Consider the following 19,198-nt stretch of genomic DNA (forward strand, 5'->3'; position numbering starts at 1 on the left):
GTAATGTGTTTAGTACAGGAAGACTAAGATGGCTTTGACTGTCTGTACTGCACAAATTAATTAGAATGAAAATCCACTGAAAAGTAAGTAAATTGTTTGAATACAGTATTGTTAATCACATCAGGAGCAAGAATCTTGTGAAAGTAGTGCATGAATGTAGACAGACGCCAGATACACTCAAGAAAAAAAGAAAAAAGAAAAAGTAAATCAGGCCACTAAATGTCCTTAGAACTTAGACCCATAAGGTGATCGTTGTCTCTAAGTTTGATAAAATTCTGACTAATAATAATGAAGGAAAAGTAATTCTTGTGAATTGTGGATCGACTGATGAATGGACAGGATCCTCATCATGGCAGGAGCGCATCAGTCTTTTTGGTCGTTTGAGCAAAAAATGGTAGTTTCGTGCTGCCTAGCAGTAGACTGCTCTACTGTAATTTAACTGGGAAGTTATTATTTTATTATTTGTGCCAGTGCTATTATTAAGTATTTTCCAGTGCCCTTTCAACATCCTCTTTGCCATTTATATCAGGCAGATGGTATACTTTCTATATAGATAGATCTATCTATCCACACCAACACACACACACACACACACACACACACACACAAATGTCCAAGCTTTCGTCTTATGATAGAGCAACTGTCACTCCTCTACTATATGCTGATTACTGACTCATGGTTGGTCTTTCAGACACTCTGGTCCATTATGATAGGTTTCAATGATTTACTTGCCAGATCCTTTTTAAGTGAGATTTAATGTTTAAACAAACTGAAAGATGGAAGTGAGGCTTTCGTGTCTGAGTGGATAACTTATTCTGACGGCAGTATGGTTAAATAATGACTCAACTAAGCTGCCATAGTGGCTTGATCACGCATAGTGCCATAAGAATACAAATATAGCATATGGGGAAGATTTTACACCACCCTATCGTTGTGAACTTGACCACAGACATGCAAACACATTGAAGTTTGACTTCCACACAGAACCAAAGCTCATTTCCTGTGAATAAGCTAGCTGTCACGGTGAGGGCGAAAGTGCAAGAAAGTGTCCAAAAAGTCAGAATTCTGAGAAATGATGGAAAAGATTTTAGCATTCAGTCTGTATGTCTGTTGTGTCTATTTATAGTTACCATCACTATCCAATTTTGATAGCAATATGCGCTAATTATGAGAAGCCATGTTTCTCATCCCATTAGCTTATCTCTTACAAAGGAAGAAGCTCATTTATCAGGAAATTACATGGCACAGAGACTTTTATTAATCAAAATGTATAATCTTATCCAAGTCTTGATAAGCAGTCCTCACTGACATTCAGCTGCCTCCAACCTTGCAATGACATGAAAACATTTACAAGCCATGGGTTAACAGCAAAAAGCCAAACAAAAGTAATGACACAGATAAGTATATGAAAAACTAAATGTGTGAATTGTTATGACTAATTTCAGGTTTGCAAGCTGGTTTGGCTTTGCCAATGTCATGCACTAGATTCAGAAAATGCACACAGCATGCAAAACCACACACAGCGCCAAAGATGAAGACCACATTAAATCAAATCAGTGGTTGTAATTCGCCTCAAATCAGAGGAAGGCTAAAGTCACAGTTTGAAAGCAATAATGTAATAAGGCTGACGGGAGCTTTCTTCTCATCAGCTCGCCTGCTCATTTTTCTTTCATCATTAGCTTCCCATGTCTCAGTTGTGATTTACTTGTGAGATCAATCTGACCTATCCCAGAGACAGGCAAAGACATTTCCTCTAAATGTCAATGGGCAACAGATGGGTATGAATACAAAAGCTCTTCTACTTTTTCATTCACCTTTCTCATCTCTTTTAATATTGCAGTGTTTAAAAGGCTACAGCAAGAGATTATAGACACAGACTCTCTTTTTCATAATATTTTCAAGTGACATGTTTAGGATATAAAAGTGCTCTTTTTAAATATTTAATTTAAATGCATATTAAGAGTTGGAACAATCAATCACTGAAATGACTGATTGTTTGAGTATATTTGGTTGTTGCTATTTTCATTTAGAAAGTATACAGATTTTTGTCTCTCGAGTGCAAGGATTTGCTGATTTTTCCCTTTTTTAAATATTGTTCATAAATATCCGCTTTTGCTTGCCCTGCCACATCACTAGATGAAGAAATAGAAAAAAAAAACCCTCCCCTGGCTCTAGAAACTTGCGTTACACAAACAATTAACTGATAAAATAATGAGCAGACGCTTATTCATGGAAATGCTAAATGGTGAATGATTTTATCGGTAGGAATTATTTTATTTTTTCTTACCAGCCGTTTAATTATTTGTCATTTATTCAGTTCAGAAAACATCAGGGTCTGATGAGAATTACATTCTACATCACATTTAAAGATATTGTTTAAAAAAAGGAAAGAAAAGGAAAAATTAATTTATCAAATCGTCTTGTGGCCTTCACCTTCGCACGTAGATTGACTTTCCTCTGTTGTCATGGAGATTCTTCTTTTTTTTTTTTTAGTTGAGAAAAATCACAACAATCTCCGGTCTCAATCTACATAAACTCTCCAGGAAATTTACAGTAGGTGGTCTGGAACATATTTTCTCTATATTTATACTCTTCTGAGGTGGTTCTAAAGAACTGAGACCACAGCGTCCAGTAAGAAGGACAAGTTCAGGCGACAAAACGATATCACATCCACGCCACTGGTTAATATCAGTTGACTTACTTAATGGTGAACAACATTATGCTGAAATGTATAATATTAGCAGAAATCCAATCATATGTAAGAGTGGTATACAAATGATTATGAAAATTCAAGCTAATATAGCAGCACTGCTGCAGAGTACCTGACATGAATGATTGAATTTGTATGTACAAGGTCTGGGCTTGCTATGGCATTAGATGTTCTATCTGATGAGTTTGCCCATTCATTTCGCTGCACTGGCAGAAAAACCCAAACAAAAATATATGGAAAGTGATTTCTTGTGTCGGGGAGCATAGATCATAAAAGCTCAACTACATAATTGGGAATTACAGTAAAATCCCAAGGATCTGGCTCCAAACCAAGCTTCCACAGAGGACATGTCTGAACAGCTTATGAATTTAATTACTTATGGCACATATTTTTGTAGACCCAATATCATACTTAAAAAGATTAGTGCTAAATGCTTACAGTACTAACCATTAATGGGTTACCTCTCAAAATTAAATGCCAACCATGAACAAGTATGTCATTTCTATAGAAAAGAGGCAAGCACGGTGTGAGCTCTTGTTTCTCCCTACAGTATTGCTCTGCTGCCTGCCTTAGTGTCAGCACACTCTCCAGATTGCCACCCAGCATATTTCAATTTTGACCATATGTGCAGCTGACCTTTCAAAGCACTACCTGTGAGAGTGAAGCTCTATAGAGAGAGAGAGAGACCGTTCCACTCATGCTGTGTTTTATAAACCCCATCAGATTATAACACCTTCACAACCTTGGGAAAAGTACTGCACTGGAAAACTGGAAAGCTGCACAATTGAAGGTATGAAATGCTGAAAGGACATCATTGGGAAAGATTTTACCCTAAGACCGTTTTTAACGTGGTATCCAAGGAGAACAAGTAATAAGATGGTTCATTTATCATGCTGAAAGTTTTCATTAGGACCGTCACCTTGTTACATTCACTTATTTGGCAGAATTATTTACCCTTGGCTCATTTGGGGTTTTTTTAAGGGAGAATATACAACCGCAGTGTGTCGAGACGACACGTTCATGATACGAGTTTTCTACTTTTGTTATTATCTCCCATTTTATTTTTGCAGATTTGTTTTATTGGACATATTTCTGTGACAGTGACCTCTATATCACCACGCGCTGGTATGGATCCAAGCAAACCTAATTAGTTTTAAAACCACAGTGTGCCAAGTAAGTCACAAAACTATTAAGGGTCTGTATTTTGTGCACTATAAGAATATCCATGAATATCCATTGGCTGATTTTGTTCTAGCAAGCATGACTGTATTAACTAAATCTCAGAATTTAACTTAATTTGACACACAAAATGTTTTTCCCCAGAAACAGTCATTTAAAAGCCCACTGTATGAGTGCACAAAAGAGGCTCTACTGTTCTAACCTTCACTGCTCCGTTTCTAACTTGTTTTTCTTCTTCTTTTTTTTTTTTTTTATAGCTATAACTGTTATACTAATGTATCCTATTAACATAATGATCTCTGAAAGTTTGAAAGAAATGCCTCAAAGAAGTAAACATGAAAAGTACCAGGCTAATTGGTTATCTGATCTGACTTTAATCTGTCCATTAGTAATGGCAGGCGAGATATTTAATCCTATACTGATCCTGAAATGTTACAAAGGTCAACATGCAAACTATTGAATTATTGCTTTGGCTTATTTAAAAAAAACAAAAAACATATGCTCATTTTTAATTTTATCATCAGAAATGCAATTTCAACATTTATTTAAAGGACTAAAGATGATGTTTCATAACTTTTTGGACTACTTTATATTATTGAGAATGCTTACTATGTTGGATCCTCTGAAATAATTTATGCAGTAGAAAGTGGAACAAACATGTTGTTTTCCACATCAAAGCACTGAAGTATCCATTTTTAAAGTGTTTGGGACTTTAGCTGCATTCTTTGTTTCTTCTCTTTTTAGGTCTTAATATGCTCCCAAAATGACAAATCATTTGAACAACACAAAAGATTCCATTAGCTCCGGGGCAGCCTCTATTAAGTGGAACAACACCAGTATCACCCAAGAAAAGTGAGACAAAAGAAACTTGACACATGTATGGAAAACAGGCAGCACCATTCAAGGTTCATTCAGCTCAGCTCGCTTCCTTTGCAAGAGCTTGTGATTAATTGAGATGTATATGAACTGCTTAGAAGATTCGTTCAATCACAGAGGTGCTGAGACAACAGGCTTTGACACTTCTGAGCATCGACACCTTTGCCAAGCAAGACTGAAATATCAGTTTTCTTGACTTTGGCGAGTCATCGGTGAGGGTTTTGGACCAAGGCACGACGAGGCTGAGAAAACTGAGTCAGTAATAGGAAGAACCTTAATCTTCCTGCCCCATTTTTATTCCAGAGGTAACAGCTGCAATAGTCATAGTGGATGAAAAGTTGTTTGATGTTTCCAACTGCACATGAGGCTGCAGTCACTTCGGCTTTCCAGCAATCTGACAGCAAACTGCTCGAGGTGGAATGATGAACTTGTTGTAATAGAGTTTCTGGCGACAGTGAGGCATTGAGAGCACAGGCTGATAGTAATGATGATATCAGTCACTGTGCAAGCGTGAACTGATAGATAGACGTGTCTGCTGAACGTTCTGAAGGCAGGCAGACAGTGGCGAGCACGAGCGCTGTCAACATTACAGGAGCATATGCAGATTTTACTCAACTACCTAATGTTCCGACATGCAGCCTCCAAGGTCGCCAATCAGTGTGTTAATATCGTGCTGCATTTTGCAGTGATGTGTCATCTTAAAGTGTCTTAAACAGAGAAACCAGAGGACAACACACATACAGTAAGGAGGCTGAGGTCAGTGTGACAAATGGTTGATGGTTGCTGCTTGGCTACTTCAAGAAAAAAACCTGTGCACCACTTCTAATTTTCACAAAAATAAAAAATAAAAATATTAATATATTACATATAGCATTAAATCATGGGACCATCATCTAGCATTATTTTTATATTATATTTTATATATTTATATTATTTTTTTATCATGAATTGTCAAAAATTCAAAGCAAACCTTGTATATTCAAGGAGAGGAAGAAACATTTGTGTTTTTTGCTATATTTTACCTGAAAATAAATCAACAATAACAACATAATTGTTAATTTTCTGTGACTGGACAAGTTGATCAAAGAACTATCCATTTCTGCTCTTTTTAGGCTTCAGGAACACACACAAGCAGAGACACCAGCTCAACCTGCACAGCCTGCGTATCCAAGGCTGCTCTTTAAGCTGTCATCCACTACCTACACTGATAATAAGTCTTCTCAGGATATCTCTGATTCAGCTCAGCGGGTGACCAATTGGGCTCAGCAAATACACAAAACAATTTCCAAGTGGAAATTCTGCTACAGATAACCTGAACCCTATTTGGTTAAATGCTTGCCAGCATTAAATGCAAAGATGCATTTAAACCTCTGAATGTTTTGCATGTAATTTCCATTCAAAACACCCCCACCCACTTCCCATCTGCATTTAATTTGGTCAAGTCTGAACTCACTGATGTCACACAAGACCACTGGAACTGAGAGAGCGAAATGAATACCGAGGATAAACAGTTTTAATTAATTTAGAAGCAATATAAATTACTGTGCATAGAGCAGAACTTCAATATTATATATTCATATCATATCAGCTTTAGATACATTTAGATTTTATTCAGAACTAAAAGCTAATTAGGTTGATTCTCTATTTCCATAAAAAACCCTGTGTGAAATGCAAATACAAACAGAAAGCAATGATTTGCGCTTCTCATAAACCCATATAGTATTCACAGCAGTACACAGAAAATATATCAAATGTTTAAACAGAGACATTTTACTAGTTCATAAAAAGTATTAGCTCATTCTGAATTTGATGGCAGCAGTACGTCTCAAAAAAGTTGGGACAACAAAAAGCTGGAAAGGTAAGTGGTACTAAAAAGGAAACAGCTGAAGGAACATTTTCAACTAATTTGGTTAATTGGCAGCGGGAGTGTAAGATGGGCAAATGGGTTTCAAATGAGCATCTTAGAGAGAGCCTCTCTGAAGTAAAGATAGCCAGAGCCCATCTATCTGCAAAAACCTGTCTACAAATTGTAAAACAATTTAAGAATAATGTTCCTGCATATAAAACTGTGCAGATATCTCATCATCTACAGTACATAATATCATTAAAAGTTCCAGAGAATCTGGAGAAATCTCTGTGCGCTAGAGATGAAGCAGAACATATTGGATGCCTTTGATCTTCAGGCCTGCAGGTGGCACTGCATGAAAAACAGACATGATTCTGTCATGGAAATCTTTGCCATATGCTCAGGAACATTTCTAGTAATCACTCTGTAAAAACAGCTCACAAATGCAGGCGCTCTGTGTGCAACGAAGAAGCCATATGTAAAGATCCAGAAATGCAGCCAGCTTCTTTGGACAAAAGTTCAATTAAAATGGACTGAGGCAAAGTGGAAAACTGTTCTGCGGTCAGACTAATGGAAATTTTAAATCTTCTTGGAAAATGTGGACACTGCATTCTCTGGACTAAAGAAGGCAGAGACCATCCAGATCAATTAGAGAACATTAGAGCCTCTGGATTTGGCAGCCTGCACAGCACGATCAAGACCTTCAACGGCGAGAGGAATGTACAGGATTTGGAGCATCATATATTCCCATCCAGAGGACATCTTTTTCAGAGAAGGCCTTGCAAACTTTGGTAAGACAATGATAAACTGCATATTACATCTATTACAGTAACATGACTTCCTAGCCAGAGTCTGGCTGCTGAACCAACTGAAACATTTGATGAATCATGAAATAAAAAATACAGCAAAGCAGACTTCCTGCATCAGACTGGTGTTTAAAGAAGAGATAAACATGACCCCATTCCAACTCGTGAGACTTATTGCAATCAAACTCATAGCAAAACATAAAATAAAATTAGCTAAAATAAGCCAATTTCAATGGAAACTAAGGAAAAGATTTCCTGTTCCAATGCATAACTTGGACCAAACTCTCCACAATGTCAAACTCATGACGGTAGAGCTTCTGGACACGTGAGTCACATGCAAGCCTTTTTTTCTATCTGATTCCACAGCAGTCTTCAGTCTCGGATAATAATACAGTTGAAGGTAAATATGCAGTCAGGTATAATTGATCAGGAATCAATAAAGAATACGACTTACAATATATGAAGATAATAGAGGTACTATCAGCAGTAGCTTATCTATCTTAACCGCAATCTCAGTAAGTCAGTTTCACTCCCAAGTGCATCATCCAGCACACATGCTCACAACACACACAAAAATTGAGAGAAATTAACACTTCCTAGACTATTTAATCAAAGCATGTTATTATTCCTTAGTTGCTGACAATATACAGAGTACCAATGGGATGCAAAACAAATGGCACTTGTCTGTCTTTGACTATAACAACACACGACATGCGTAACTAGGACATGTACTGACTATGCCAAAAGCCTGTAAACGAGAGTGAGGACTGAGGGGAAAAACAGCTCCGGGTTCAAAGGTTTAGCAATCACTGAATAACTGCAGGGACCAGAAATGGACTCAAAAATATACCCCTTCTGATGTCCGTGTAGTCTCCTCATATGCTATTTAAAAATATCTCATGTTGTTTTGTTTGTTATATATTCATTCAAATGTGTTTTTAAGGCATGTTGTTGAAGACTTTTATTGCATCTTAAATCTGTACCTCCCCCAATATCAGCAGCAGTTTCAAAGTCACTATTGGGCTCTAAAATCAATCAAGCATACAGTTTAAAGCCCCTGTATTTTATGAAACTACCCCCCCCCCCCCCCCCACACACACACACACACACACACAAAAGACAATATCACACTGCTGAAAAATATCAACAATAGTCTTTATGATTGTGCTGAGAGCAAAAGTTCCCCTAACAGAGTAAATCACAGGCTGCCAAAAACAACCAATGCCAAGACTACTAAAGGCCAGTAAGACGCTGTCATTTATTAATTAACATGACCTTTATTTTACTAAGACCTCGATGCCCACATTGTTCTTGACTTACTCCGGGCCGAGACACTGCAGCCCCGAATGGCTGTTTGTACAACCCTCAAGGCTACTTCATAGAGATTTTTACTGCATACAATATGACATGCTTGACAGAAGCTATTTAGTAACTACTACCAGTCACAGAAGGAAAAAACAATAATAACCCAGAGCTCATTCAGCTGCTGTTATACCATGAGTCTGTCAAGGGTCGAGACTCAAGATTGAACATTGAAAATTTGTGAAATCATGCTGATCTCAACAAGTCTTCCCAAAATCTCTATTTCGCCACAATGGGAACCAGCGACTCTTCAGCCATAAAATGAACACTATGTGGCAGAAACCAGAAGTACTAGAATACGCAGAGACAGCACTATAAGTCCTCATAGTAATGGGCACATGATCTCTCCACAAATTAGGGTCCACTACTTAAGTCAGTGATGTCTGGCAGCACACAATGGCAAGCTATTTACAAAGTTATTAACATCGCCAATCCCCTGCTGTCATCTTCTGCTGAAATGGTTATCTAGGCAGGGTATGATGAAAGCTAAAAGCCATTTCATATGCCTTCGCAGACTATGGAGGTAGATCAATGTGCCTCTTCTCACTGAGAAAATAATAAGGCGATGCATTACACACAATCACACACGACCTCATACTCAGTACAAAGGCACGCACACAGCGAAAGCGACGAAGTCTGAAATGGCAGAAAATGTGATGTTTGAAGTAGACATTTATTGGTGTATCCCAGCTGCAAGTGTATCCCCCTGTGTGTGCCTCCAACGTTAAATACAATGATCCAAAATAACGTCACTGCAAATGCAAATGAGAGCGACTTTTTTTTCTCCCCCTCTTCCTTTTATTTGAAAAGCGTCAATGAGATGCGGGGAAACGAGCAAATATCCACTACCACTAACTTTAAAGTGGCGGAAGACGCGGAAAAAAATCATGAATAAAGATTTTTGAGTGAAAATGTTTGAGGCAAACTCGACGGAGCTCAGTCCACCTTGCACGGACTTGCGCAACAAAGTTTCCCGTTAGGAGTTAAGGGAGAAATGAATTCGGGAACAACGATGCCTGCCTCCTCCCAAAACTCTGATTTAAAGAAAACAAACAAACATATTATAAACAGCTCAACGCAACTGTGTCAACTTCGTCTTGGTGGCAAACAGCATATCGCACAGGCGCAAGAGTGCAAACGATACACAAAACATTCCCAGCACAGGCGAGAAACTCGATGGTGAACTCCAAACAGCAGGCTCGGTGCTCGGGAAACGGAACGCAGAGCGGCCGTACTTACACTGGAACCACAAAGTAGTGCGAGCAGTCCCGGAGAAAACAAGTCCACGATCCTCGGCGCTGCGCGGTCCGAGCTCCACATCCAGCAGGCTCATTCCCTCCTCTCCTCTCCTCTCCTCCTCCTCCTCAGCTCGCCTCTACAGCTGCTGGATAAGTTTGCTGACGTCAACAAGCACTCAGTCTCAGCCGCCAAAGCTCTTTGGTGGAATAATACATGGAAAAGGAGGGGAAAGACGCGACCGGAAAGACCCGGGGAGGCAGCCATGTACGTTAGAGGTTGCTCATGCAAGACAAAAAATATACAAACAAGCCAGAAAATTTCACCACTTGTTATTATTATAAATATATATATAGTGTAATGAAGTGGAGTTTAATAAATGCTCAAAGCGTTAGTACTGCTAAATAAATACATCACTTTACCACTACTAATGTGCTCCAGTTAAGTGGCTTTACTTTTGGTGAGCAATTTGACTTTACTCACCAAAGTAAAGGCAAAATAAATAATTTAACCTATCAGCATTTACTTATCTCTAGTTGCTAGTTTTGACCATATAGAATACAAGTTGGATGTGTATGTGCAGCCTCTGGGTCTGAAATGTGCAACCAATAGGAAAGCGTCTTAACCCTGCATTCTTTTTGATAGACACCAGGGGGCGATAGCTATGGTTACTAATAGTGTGGGAAGATGGCACTCATACTAGACCTTAGAAACACTTTCCTGGTGAGTTTATGGGATCTGTTTGACATTTCTGAAAATGTTGTTTTTATCCCTTAGTTTCATAAAAGGATGGACTCATGGGTCATTGGCTCAGGTGACAGCTCGGGTTTGGAGACTAAGGTTGAGATGGTTTGGCATGTCTATCTTGGAGAGAGTTTAATATTGAGCTGTCACCAGGAAGAAAAGAGGAAGACCTCAGAGGGGGTTCCAGGATCTAGTGAAGGAGGACAGGTTGGTGTGACAGAGGATGATGCTAGAAAAAAGGTGAGAAGATTCACTGTGATGTCACTGTCTGAAATCAAATGTTTCTGACTTGCTATTAGACCAAAATTTCTGCCTCCTAGTATACAGCGAATTTTCACGTTTAGCTTTGCTGTTTGCACTCATGGCTGGCTGCTCATAACTTCATGCTGTCAAGAAATTGGCTAGCTAGTTTGACCAAAAATCAAATGAGCAAGTCAGTTTTTTAAGGAGCTTGCTATTACAAGAACACATTTAGCTAACTTCTTTTTATTGTTTTTATGCTAATCTCTGCTGTATTGCTATTTTAAAGCTAAACCATTGCTAGCTAACTAATGACAAATTTAAACCGCATTTTTTTTCTGTGGCAAATCTGGAATCTTTGTGCCAAGAATAAAGATGATGATGTATCAGCATAAGATTAGTAAATATATTACATAATAATTTACCTCTCAATTAAAAGTAAATTACTTGTTCATTAGCAAACTACAGATTGAAAATATGTTTAGTAAAATATATACCAATATTCTTAAGGTTCATGATCAGTAATCACCATGTGATAATATATACTTAATTTATCCCAAAAGTTGTACAATCTCTAAAATAATTAGATAATCATTATCATTAAAATGATAATGTTCAACAGATACAGTGGAGAAGCCTGCTGCTCTTCTTTTCATCATTTAAGTATGATGTGAAAAAGTGATCATCATTATGAGCAGGGTGCATTTTTGCATTTTGACTCATTTGACATGAAGTATTATATGTTTTGCACTAAATTAAATTACTTCTATTCAAAAAATGTAAATGCCCCAAAAATGTTTTTTGTTTATAAAGCTAATTTCAGTATAGTTAATAAGCAACCAAAATTTTAAAAATCTGAAAATGTTATGTGTGTCATATTGTAGTACTATGAGAAACATTAACAGGAATTTAGAACGTCTCTATTGTATAATTGATTTTTTTCCTTCAGCAGAGAGATTTAAAAAGACAGCTATACACAGCTTACAAATCCAAGGTCCGGCCTTGATGATAAATTTTAAAGGGGCAAAGTCTTTGCTGTGTCTCTGTGTCATTATTTCTAGTTGCTACTACACAGTCCTATTTTCAATTATACTTCAAATGTGCTTTCCAGGTAATCTACTTATCGAGGAGACGATAAAGTTAGAGAAAGGTTACAATGAACAGAGTTTTCCTTTTTTATGTCAAGGGTAAGCAAGCCCAAAATGTGAGGGATCCATAAATGGGCTCGCTAGATTCGAAACAGACCTTTTCATGATGGTAGAAAAGTAGTTGCAACAATACAAAGCCCATTACACAAATCAAGAAAGACACTCCAACAAAATGGCAGGAAGACACAAGGGGGACTGAGACACACTCAGACAAAGGACAAAGAAAAACTGGAGCTACATAAACCGGCACACACAGGTAACCAAGGGAAGTCGACACATCAGAGTAATAACAGCTAAAACTAATAAGACAAAAGACAAAGTCAAACTGGACAAAGTCAAACCAACAGCGAAGTATGAAAACAATTTAACTCTACTGACAACAAGTGGAATGAGAACTAGCCCCGTCTCTGACTGTGACCTGTAAGTGAGAAGTTATAAGCTGTTTCTGTTCAACAAACTCATTTGTCATCAAGTGTCAAGAAATAAATACTGCAAGGAAGAAGAAATGAGTCATTTCCTGGATGTTGTGCTGATTAAGTCATTATTTTGTGGTCTTCCTGATCCAAATTAAAGCCCCGCCTTTTTACCAGAGGTGCGGCCCAACTTAGAAGAACTTAGTGCATCTTGATCCAGATCTGTATCTAGAAATGTTGTACTTTACAAGTGCAAACTTTGATGTTTTGCATCGTGTTTTCACAAATACACATCAAACTGAAATAAGAGAAACCTGTCTCAATGAAATACTGCTGATCCATAGACTGAGTTCATGCAGATGTACTGAGATGTTTCACATTGGCAGAGGTATGAAGTCTTGGGCTGCCCTTGATTTATGTAATCCATTCATCCATCCATCTATCAGTCATCCTGGCTATTTTCAACCAGGATTAGCTGACGGTGAGTAACAGGAGGGATCTTAGACAGGTCACCAGTTCATTAATCTATACGGTGGCTACACAGAAAGAACTTTTTGGGTTTGAAACTGCTTCTAGGCTTGAGTCTTGCTGTGAGATGTTACTGTGTTCTTCATGCACCTGTTTAGGTTCTTTGTGGGTACTCCAGCTCCCATTTACTGCCCAAAGGCATGTGCATAAGAGTAACTACATTAGAAAAAGGTGTAGGTGTTAAAGTCAGCGGTTGTAGAAAAATAAATGAAATTCTAGAGGTGTGAAGAAAATTTTACTTTAATTCGTGTGTCAGAAGATACTGTTGCAGAATCTTTATATGATAAATAGAGCTGAGATGAGAAAAAGCCGAGCAAAGTTTGCAGAAATGTTGCCAGATGTAGTTTTACCTGCATACATACATATTGTAAATAAATAATAGGTTCATTAATTAAGCTCAAACAAACAGATCGTTTAATTGCTTGATATGTTTTCTAAATAAGAAGTCAGTAATAGCTGACAGCTGCTGACTTCCTTTAAATATCAGTGAGACTTCACAGTACTTATAAATCCATTTGTGAAGGACTAAAAAAAATCTTTTCAGAACAAAATCCAAACAGGTCACTGAATATCCATGCTGACAGGGAGATGAGCTTTGCACAGTCAGATGTGTGCTCTTGTTTAATGCATTTACAATGACATTAAGTTTATTTCACGGCAGCCCAAGTCTGGCTTAGATATTTCACAGAGGATTAAAGAGTCTGCTCTCAAGAGAACTGGCAGACTGTCAGCTTCAAACGACTTTGCCTCATCTACAGTTTGCTAAAAATGTATCAATATCACTGGAGAATCACCGCAGCTACTATCAGAGTATTTATAGTCTGTCCCTCTCTGAGCAACTTTACACACTGTTTTGATGACATTGCAAATGTAGTGTGTGCCTCCAGATTTCTTTGGACAAACACTGCTTCCCTCAGTGATGGATTAAGGTGTCCAAGATGATAAATAATATGAATATCTGATTTTTACGCTGGAGAACCTTCTTTTGTTTTCTCATCTCATATAATTTCCCATGTTAAATATTGCCTCTCTTCAGTCTGGCTTCAATCCACAGTAATAACACAAATATGTCCCTTAGCAATAACCCTCAGTGCAAATAATGTTTAAATGTCCTAAATTTCAAGCAGTGGCAACATTTTTCCAATGAGATGAACAGAAAGATAAGAGACAATCCTGGTGAAATTCCATTTTTTTCTTGTCGTCAGTGATAATGAATGAAAACATTAAAACAATAAAAACAATAAAATGTTTCTGGATGAGGCTGGAAACTCCCAGACATACGTAAACACATTTAGGTAGTTATTTTGGAGCATTTATCAAAACTAAAAGATTTTTTTTTTTTTTACTTCGACCTTAAGCAAGGGTTTAAAAAAGTTTCCTCCCCTGGAAGTTTTACTTTTATCACCATCTTTAAAGTTGTGGCATTCCCCCATAAATTTTCATTCAGGCTTCTTTGAGTGTCCATGATCACCATAATTCTCCCATAATGTGTCTGCCTAAACCAATTTAAAAACAGATCTGGTGAAGAATTATTTTATGGAGCTAAAGCCTGATTTAGAGCCCTCATAGAGCTCCATTCTCACCGAAAAACGATTAAAAACACATCAGTGGGTTCCACTGTGGCACAATTTGTCATGTTCCTTCATTATGATGAACATGGGCACTGTGGTTTGTTTTGAGTCAGTCCTACATATGTCCTGATGCTTTAAATGCTCAACAGACTATCTAATGTGTGCTAATCCATCACTGGAAATAAGCCCCAGCTGATTCACTATTTACTTCTGTTTGAGTAATGTTTGCTGGAAAACTACTGTGCTTAGCTGCTCTGCGAAATTAAAAAAAAACAACTATTTGTAATCTTTTTTTTCCTTCTTTTTTTGATTAGTGGAGGTAGAAGCTTTTTTAATACTGCAAACCATAATTTTGTCTCTCTGATCTTTAAAAAAAAAAAAAAAACCCTGTTAAAATATTTCCACAGACAAAGTTTTTATCACAAGTTCATTGAACTTTTTCAATATTTAATTAGGAACACCATATTTCCCATATTTCTAAACAAGTGCTTTGAGAATCTATTAACATAGCCATTAAAAAAGCACTTATAATCAGAATCAGAATCAGAATACTTTATTGATCCCTGGGGGAAATTATTTTTTGTTACAGTGCTCCATTTTAAACCAACATTAAGACAAGACAGACAATACGCTAACTAAGAATAGTACAATATATACATATATATACATACATACATACATAAGTCACTCATAAATAAATATTTGGAAAAGAAACATGTGTAGTTGTAGCAGCAAACAGTGTGTTAAGTGGATGCGTTGTACAGGGAGATGGCCACAGGCAGGAAAGATTTCCTGTGTCGTTCAGTGGTGCTTTTCGGTAATCTCAGTCTCTCACTGAACGTGCTCCTGTGACTGACCAACATGTCATGGAGTGGGTGGGAGGTGTTATCCAACATTGTCTTTATCTTGGACAGCATCCGCCTCTCCGACACCACCTTGAGGGAGTCCAGCTCCATCCCCACAACATTGCTGGCCTTACGGATTAGTTTATTAAGTCTGTTGGCATCTGCGACCCTCAGCCTGCTCCCCCAGCATGCAACAGCATAGAGGATCGCACTGGCCACAACAGACTCATAGAAAATCCTCAGCATTTTCTGGCAGATGTTGAAGGACCTCAGTCGCCTCAAAAAATAGAGACGACTCTGGCCCTTCCTGTAAAGTGCTGTGGTGTTTTTAGCCCAGTCCAGTTTATTGTCAATGTGTACTCCAAGGTATTTATAGTCCTCCACAATGTCAACACTGACCCCCTGAATTGAAACAGGGGTCAAGTGTTTCCTGGTCTTCCTGAAGTCCACAATCAGTTCCTTGGTCTTTGCCACGTTGAGCTGCAGATGATTCTGCTCACACCACGTGACAAAGGAGTCGACCACAGCCCGGTACTCTGTCTCATCATCCCTGCTGATGCATCCAACCACCGCAGAGTCATAATGCTACACTCACTACAATAAGCAGGGCCTGCATTGCTAATGGATATTGTTGGAAAGAAAAAACAAAATATCTTCTATCCTAGCAATTCACATTCAGCATGAGGATTCTGCAAATTTTATTGTGTAATGTTATGAATAAAAATGGCATTTAAGGAGCATTTTTGTTTGTTTGCTTGTTAAGTTACTTACAGAAACGTATAAATCATTCAAGCTTAAAGAGACTTTTAGTAGACTTTTGTGTCTACACATAACAAACACTTTTGCACACGACCAATTTTAAAATGTGTCTTTGGCACTACAGCATCCCATCTCAAAAATACACCATTTGTTCCCATTTCTTTAGTTGAAGCTACAATAAAATACCAACGATAACACAGTTTGACAGGCATGAAAAAGTATTTTTGCACCAACAAGGTGATTCAGAGCTTTTAGCTGGAAACTTGGCGTATCTCGGCACGGCGTGCAGTGTGTCCTTAAACAATTGGGGACCAGTGAAGGACAAAAGAAGTGGCAGGCCTAAAAACTATGAAAGAAAAAACAACAATTTGAACGTCATGTCCTTAAGAAATAGAAAAAAACTCTAGCCAAAGCCTGACAAAGGACTAAAGAGAAGCATCTGGCCCTTGAAATGATCTATCCTCTGTTCAACAAAGCCTCATCAGAAGTGGTCTCAGTGGAAGCATGGCAGACAAGAAGCCATTCTCAAGTAAGGGAAACAGGGAAAAGAGGCTTAGGTATGTAAATATACAAGAACTGTACTGAAAATCGGAGCTAACAGGACTTAAAGAATGATCCAAAATAGACTTTTGGTTCAGACTGCCATCAATATGTAGTTAAGCCAAGAGTTTTGGAGATAATGTTCAAAATTGACTGAATTATGAATGCATTAAAGTGACACCAGGTTTTATATAACATGCAATACCATCTGAAAAACACCTGATTAGCAATGACTTCATTTTTGTGGGTTGAAGCAGTGTGGGATCATCTTAGAAAAGCAGCCAACATCCAAAAAAGAGCCTGGTTTTGCCATGTAATGCTTTTCCATTTTTGTTTGCTTGTGTTTTAATAAATCCCTCCACCTACACCCCATTTTCTCTGCAAATGATTAAGAAACGTGGCGTGGATCAAGACTTTTGCACAAGACCCCTGCAGAGTCCTGTGTGATGATCTGCTATCAAAGTCTTATTTAATATTTACTTTTAGTTACCGTATAAATAAAGCATGCTAATTTATATACTAATAATTTCTGTAGGGCTGCGTTGGATAACAAGCCTTAGTGCTTCCTGGTGCCTTTGATCAAGTGACTGAATTTTATACAGATTCAAAGTTCTGTCCTCATTTCCATACGGAGAGCAATGTAGAAAAAGATTGGATTTTTCTTCTGAGATATAACAAACTTGTTGTTTTTTAACTCATCTGTGTTTTTGGTCACATTTGGCCAAAACATCACGCTTGAGCGTAATCGAGAAGAAAAATAAAAAAAACCTTGAGCTGGGCAAATACCCCCCAAATTTATACAAGGCCACATTAACTATGTAAACTTTGTACCCAGGTTATTTGTCCGTGTTAAAGTCTCCAGCACTCATGGCCAATGTAATTTACTGCTGAAAATGTACTGATATAGAAAAACCCATGTTGCTGATTTGGAGAGCAAAGGTATAAACAGCATCATCCACTTTCTCTCAATTTACTGCTCTTTTTGTCAGCTCGCCTCCCTGTTTCAAAGCGCACAGAACAAAAAAATATGCCTTTTCAAAAGAGCTCCCTGCATTAGAAATGCTGTCTCCTTTGTATAATGCCTAAGCCTGCTGATTTGAACTCCAAGCTCAACCCTTCCCATTGATTGTTTCTGAATTGTTTTAGCGTATTGTCAGAACCGGAGCTATTTTCAGGCAACTATTAGAAATGTAAACCACCTCTACCCTGTAGATTCATATATAGAAACCTTTCCATTTTTTTTTTTTTTTTTTGTCTTTTGCAGTGATTTATGCAACAGCAGCTTGCTTTCGGTTGCCTTCATTTGATATTGCTATTTCCAGTAACCTCCTCACTCCATCAAAAAGGGAGTCTTACCAAACAAAAAAAATATTCCTCGTCAACAAGCCAGAGCTATCCATTACCACCTGGTAAGATGAGGCTTTGCATTAACAGCAGAGCTAAAGACAGATCTTCATATCCATCATCGTTACAGCTCATCAGCACAGCCGTCAGAGAAGATCACCATTGAAATGATTAATGAAAAAAGGCCCATAAGCAGAGAAGTGCCACGTGTTTCTTTCAATGCTCTTTAAGCAGAGATAATAAGAAAAGGATAGTCTGCTTTGGGAATTAAACTGTGAAAATGAGACCCGTAATTGGCAATATCCCCAACATCAGCTACTGCGAGTTTTCCTTTTATGGCTTCTATCTGGGATGTTGGTTCTATTTCTGACTTGCAGTGTTGCACTACTTCAGAGATAATTTCAAAGTATTTTTTGAGTCCTCCACAGTTTTTCTCTTAGTTCTGCGAGTAATAGTAGTAGTGCACAGGTGAATGTGTGCCATTTAAAGATGTTAAAATACAGATCAACCAACTTCGAAATCAGTTGCTCTGTGATCTGCTGCAGCAATAATGGGATTCGATATCCATTCAGCTGCAAGGCAAGTTTTTTTTCTTTCCCCCAGAGGCAGAGCGTTTGCCCTGTACATCCGATCTCAGAAGAAGATGAGAATATTGATGTCACATAAAGCACCCATTAGGGAACTGTGCTTTGGCAGTCTTTACCCGCTTTGTGTGATATTATTGTCTAAAAATTTCACCATGATTGCATGCTTTGTTATGCCTTGCTCACATCAGCTGCTCCCTCCCCTCTTTCCCCTCGTTAGGTATTTAAGATCCAGACAGAGGAGCGATAGAAAAAATGAGCTGTGTTCTGAGGAGCCATTTTCAAATAAATATACTCTAAGTGTAAGTGGAAATAGATTATTAGCTGTTTTTCACCAGTTATTTTTCATCTCATTTTGCTGTCCGGAGCAGGCTGCAGGTTGGGCTAAACAAGGAAGGCTCAATAATCCTGGTAGTATTATTTTCTTTGTAGAAAATGAGACAAAGGTACAGCTGCATACCAAGCCT

At 38.0% G+C, this 19,198-nt stretch overlaps 1 protein-coding gene and 2 long non-coding RNA genes across 7 annotated transcripts in view; 2 read left to right on the forward strand and 1 right to left on the reverse strand.

Moving 5' to 3' along the window:
* gulp1a (GULP PTB domain containing engulfment adaptor 1a) overlaps positions 1-10,188 on the reverse strand; it is a 98,704-nt gene extending 88,516 nt beyond the window's left edge. The window contains exon 1 of one of the 5 annotated variants that reach the window (XM_085434591.1): positions 10,019-10,183. In XM_085434591.1, coding sequence (XP_085290717.1) covers positions 10,019-10,112 — 94 coding nt within the window. In that variant the 5' untranslated portion in view covers positions 10,113-10,183. Of the gene's footprint in view, positions 1-10,018 lie in introns of all 5 variants that reach the window. The other 4 variants (XM_085434597.1, XM_085434590.1, XM_085434596.1 and 1 more) reach the window with 4 other exon arrangements.
* On the forward strand, positions 3,350-4,950 carry LOC146691269 (uncharacterized). The gene is made up of 3 exons (XR_014915781.1): positions 3,350-3,500; positions 3,781-3,883; positions 4,634-4,950. It is a non-coding gene; the product is annotated as an uncharacterized LOC146691269 (long non-coding RNA).
* A 506-nt stretch (positions 10,189-10,694) lies between the features above and the next one.
* On the forward strand, positions 10,695-12,638 carry LOC146691270 (uncharacterized). The gene is made up of 3 exons (XR_014915782.1): positions 10,695-10,738; positions 10,913-10,999; positions 12,111-12,638. It is a non-coding gene; the product is annotated as an uncharacterized LOC146691270 (long non-coding RNA).
* The last annotated feature ends 6,560 nt before the right edge of the window (positions 12,639-19,198 follow it).

This window comes from Copadichromis virginalis, linkage group LG16 (genome assembly GCF_057382275.1).
Source record: "Copadichromis virginalis isolate Kocher_CV1m ecotype Utaka linkage group LG16, C_Virginalis_male_GT1.1, whole genome shotgun sequence".
NCBI lineage: Eukaryota > Metazoa > Chordata > Actinopteri > Cichliformes > Cichlidae > Copadichromis > Copadichromis virginalis.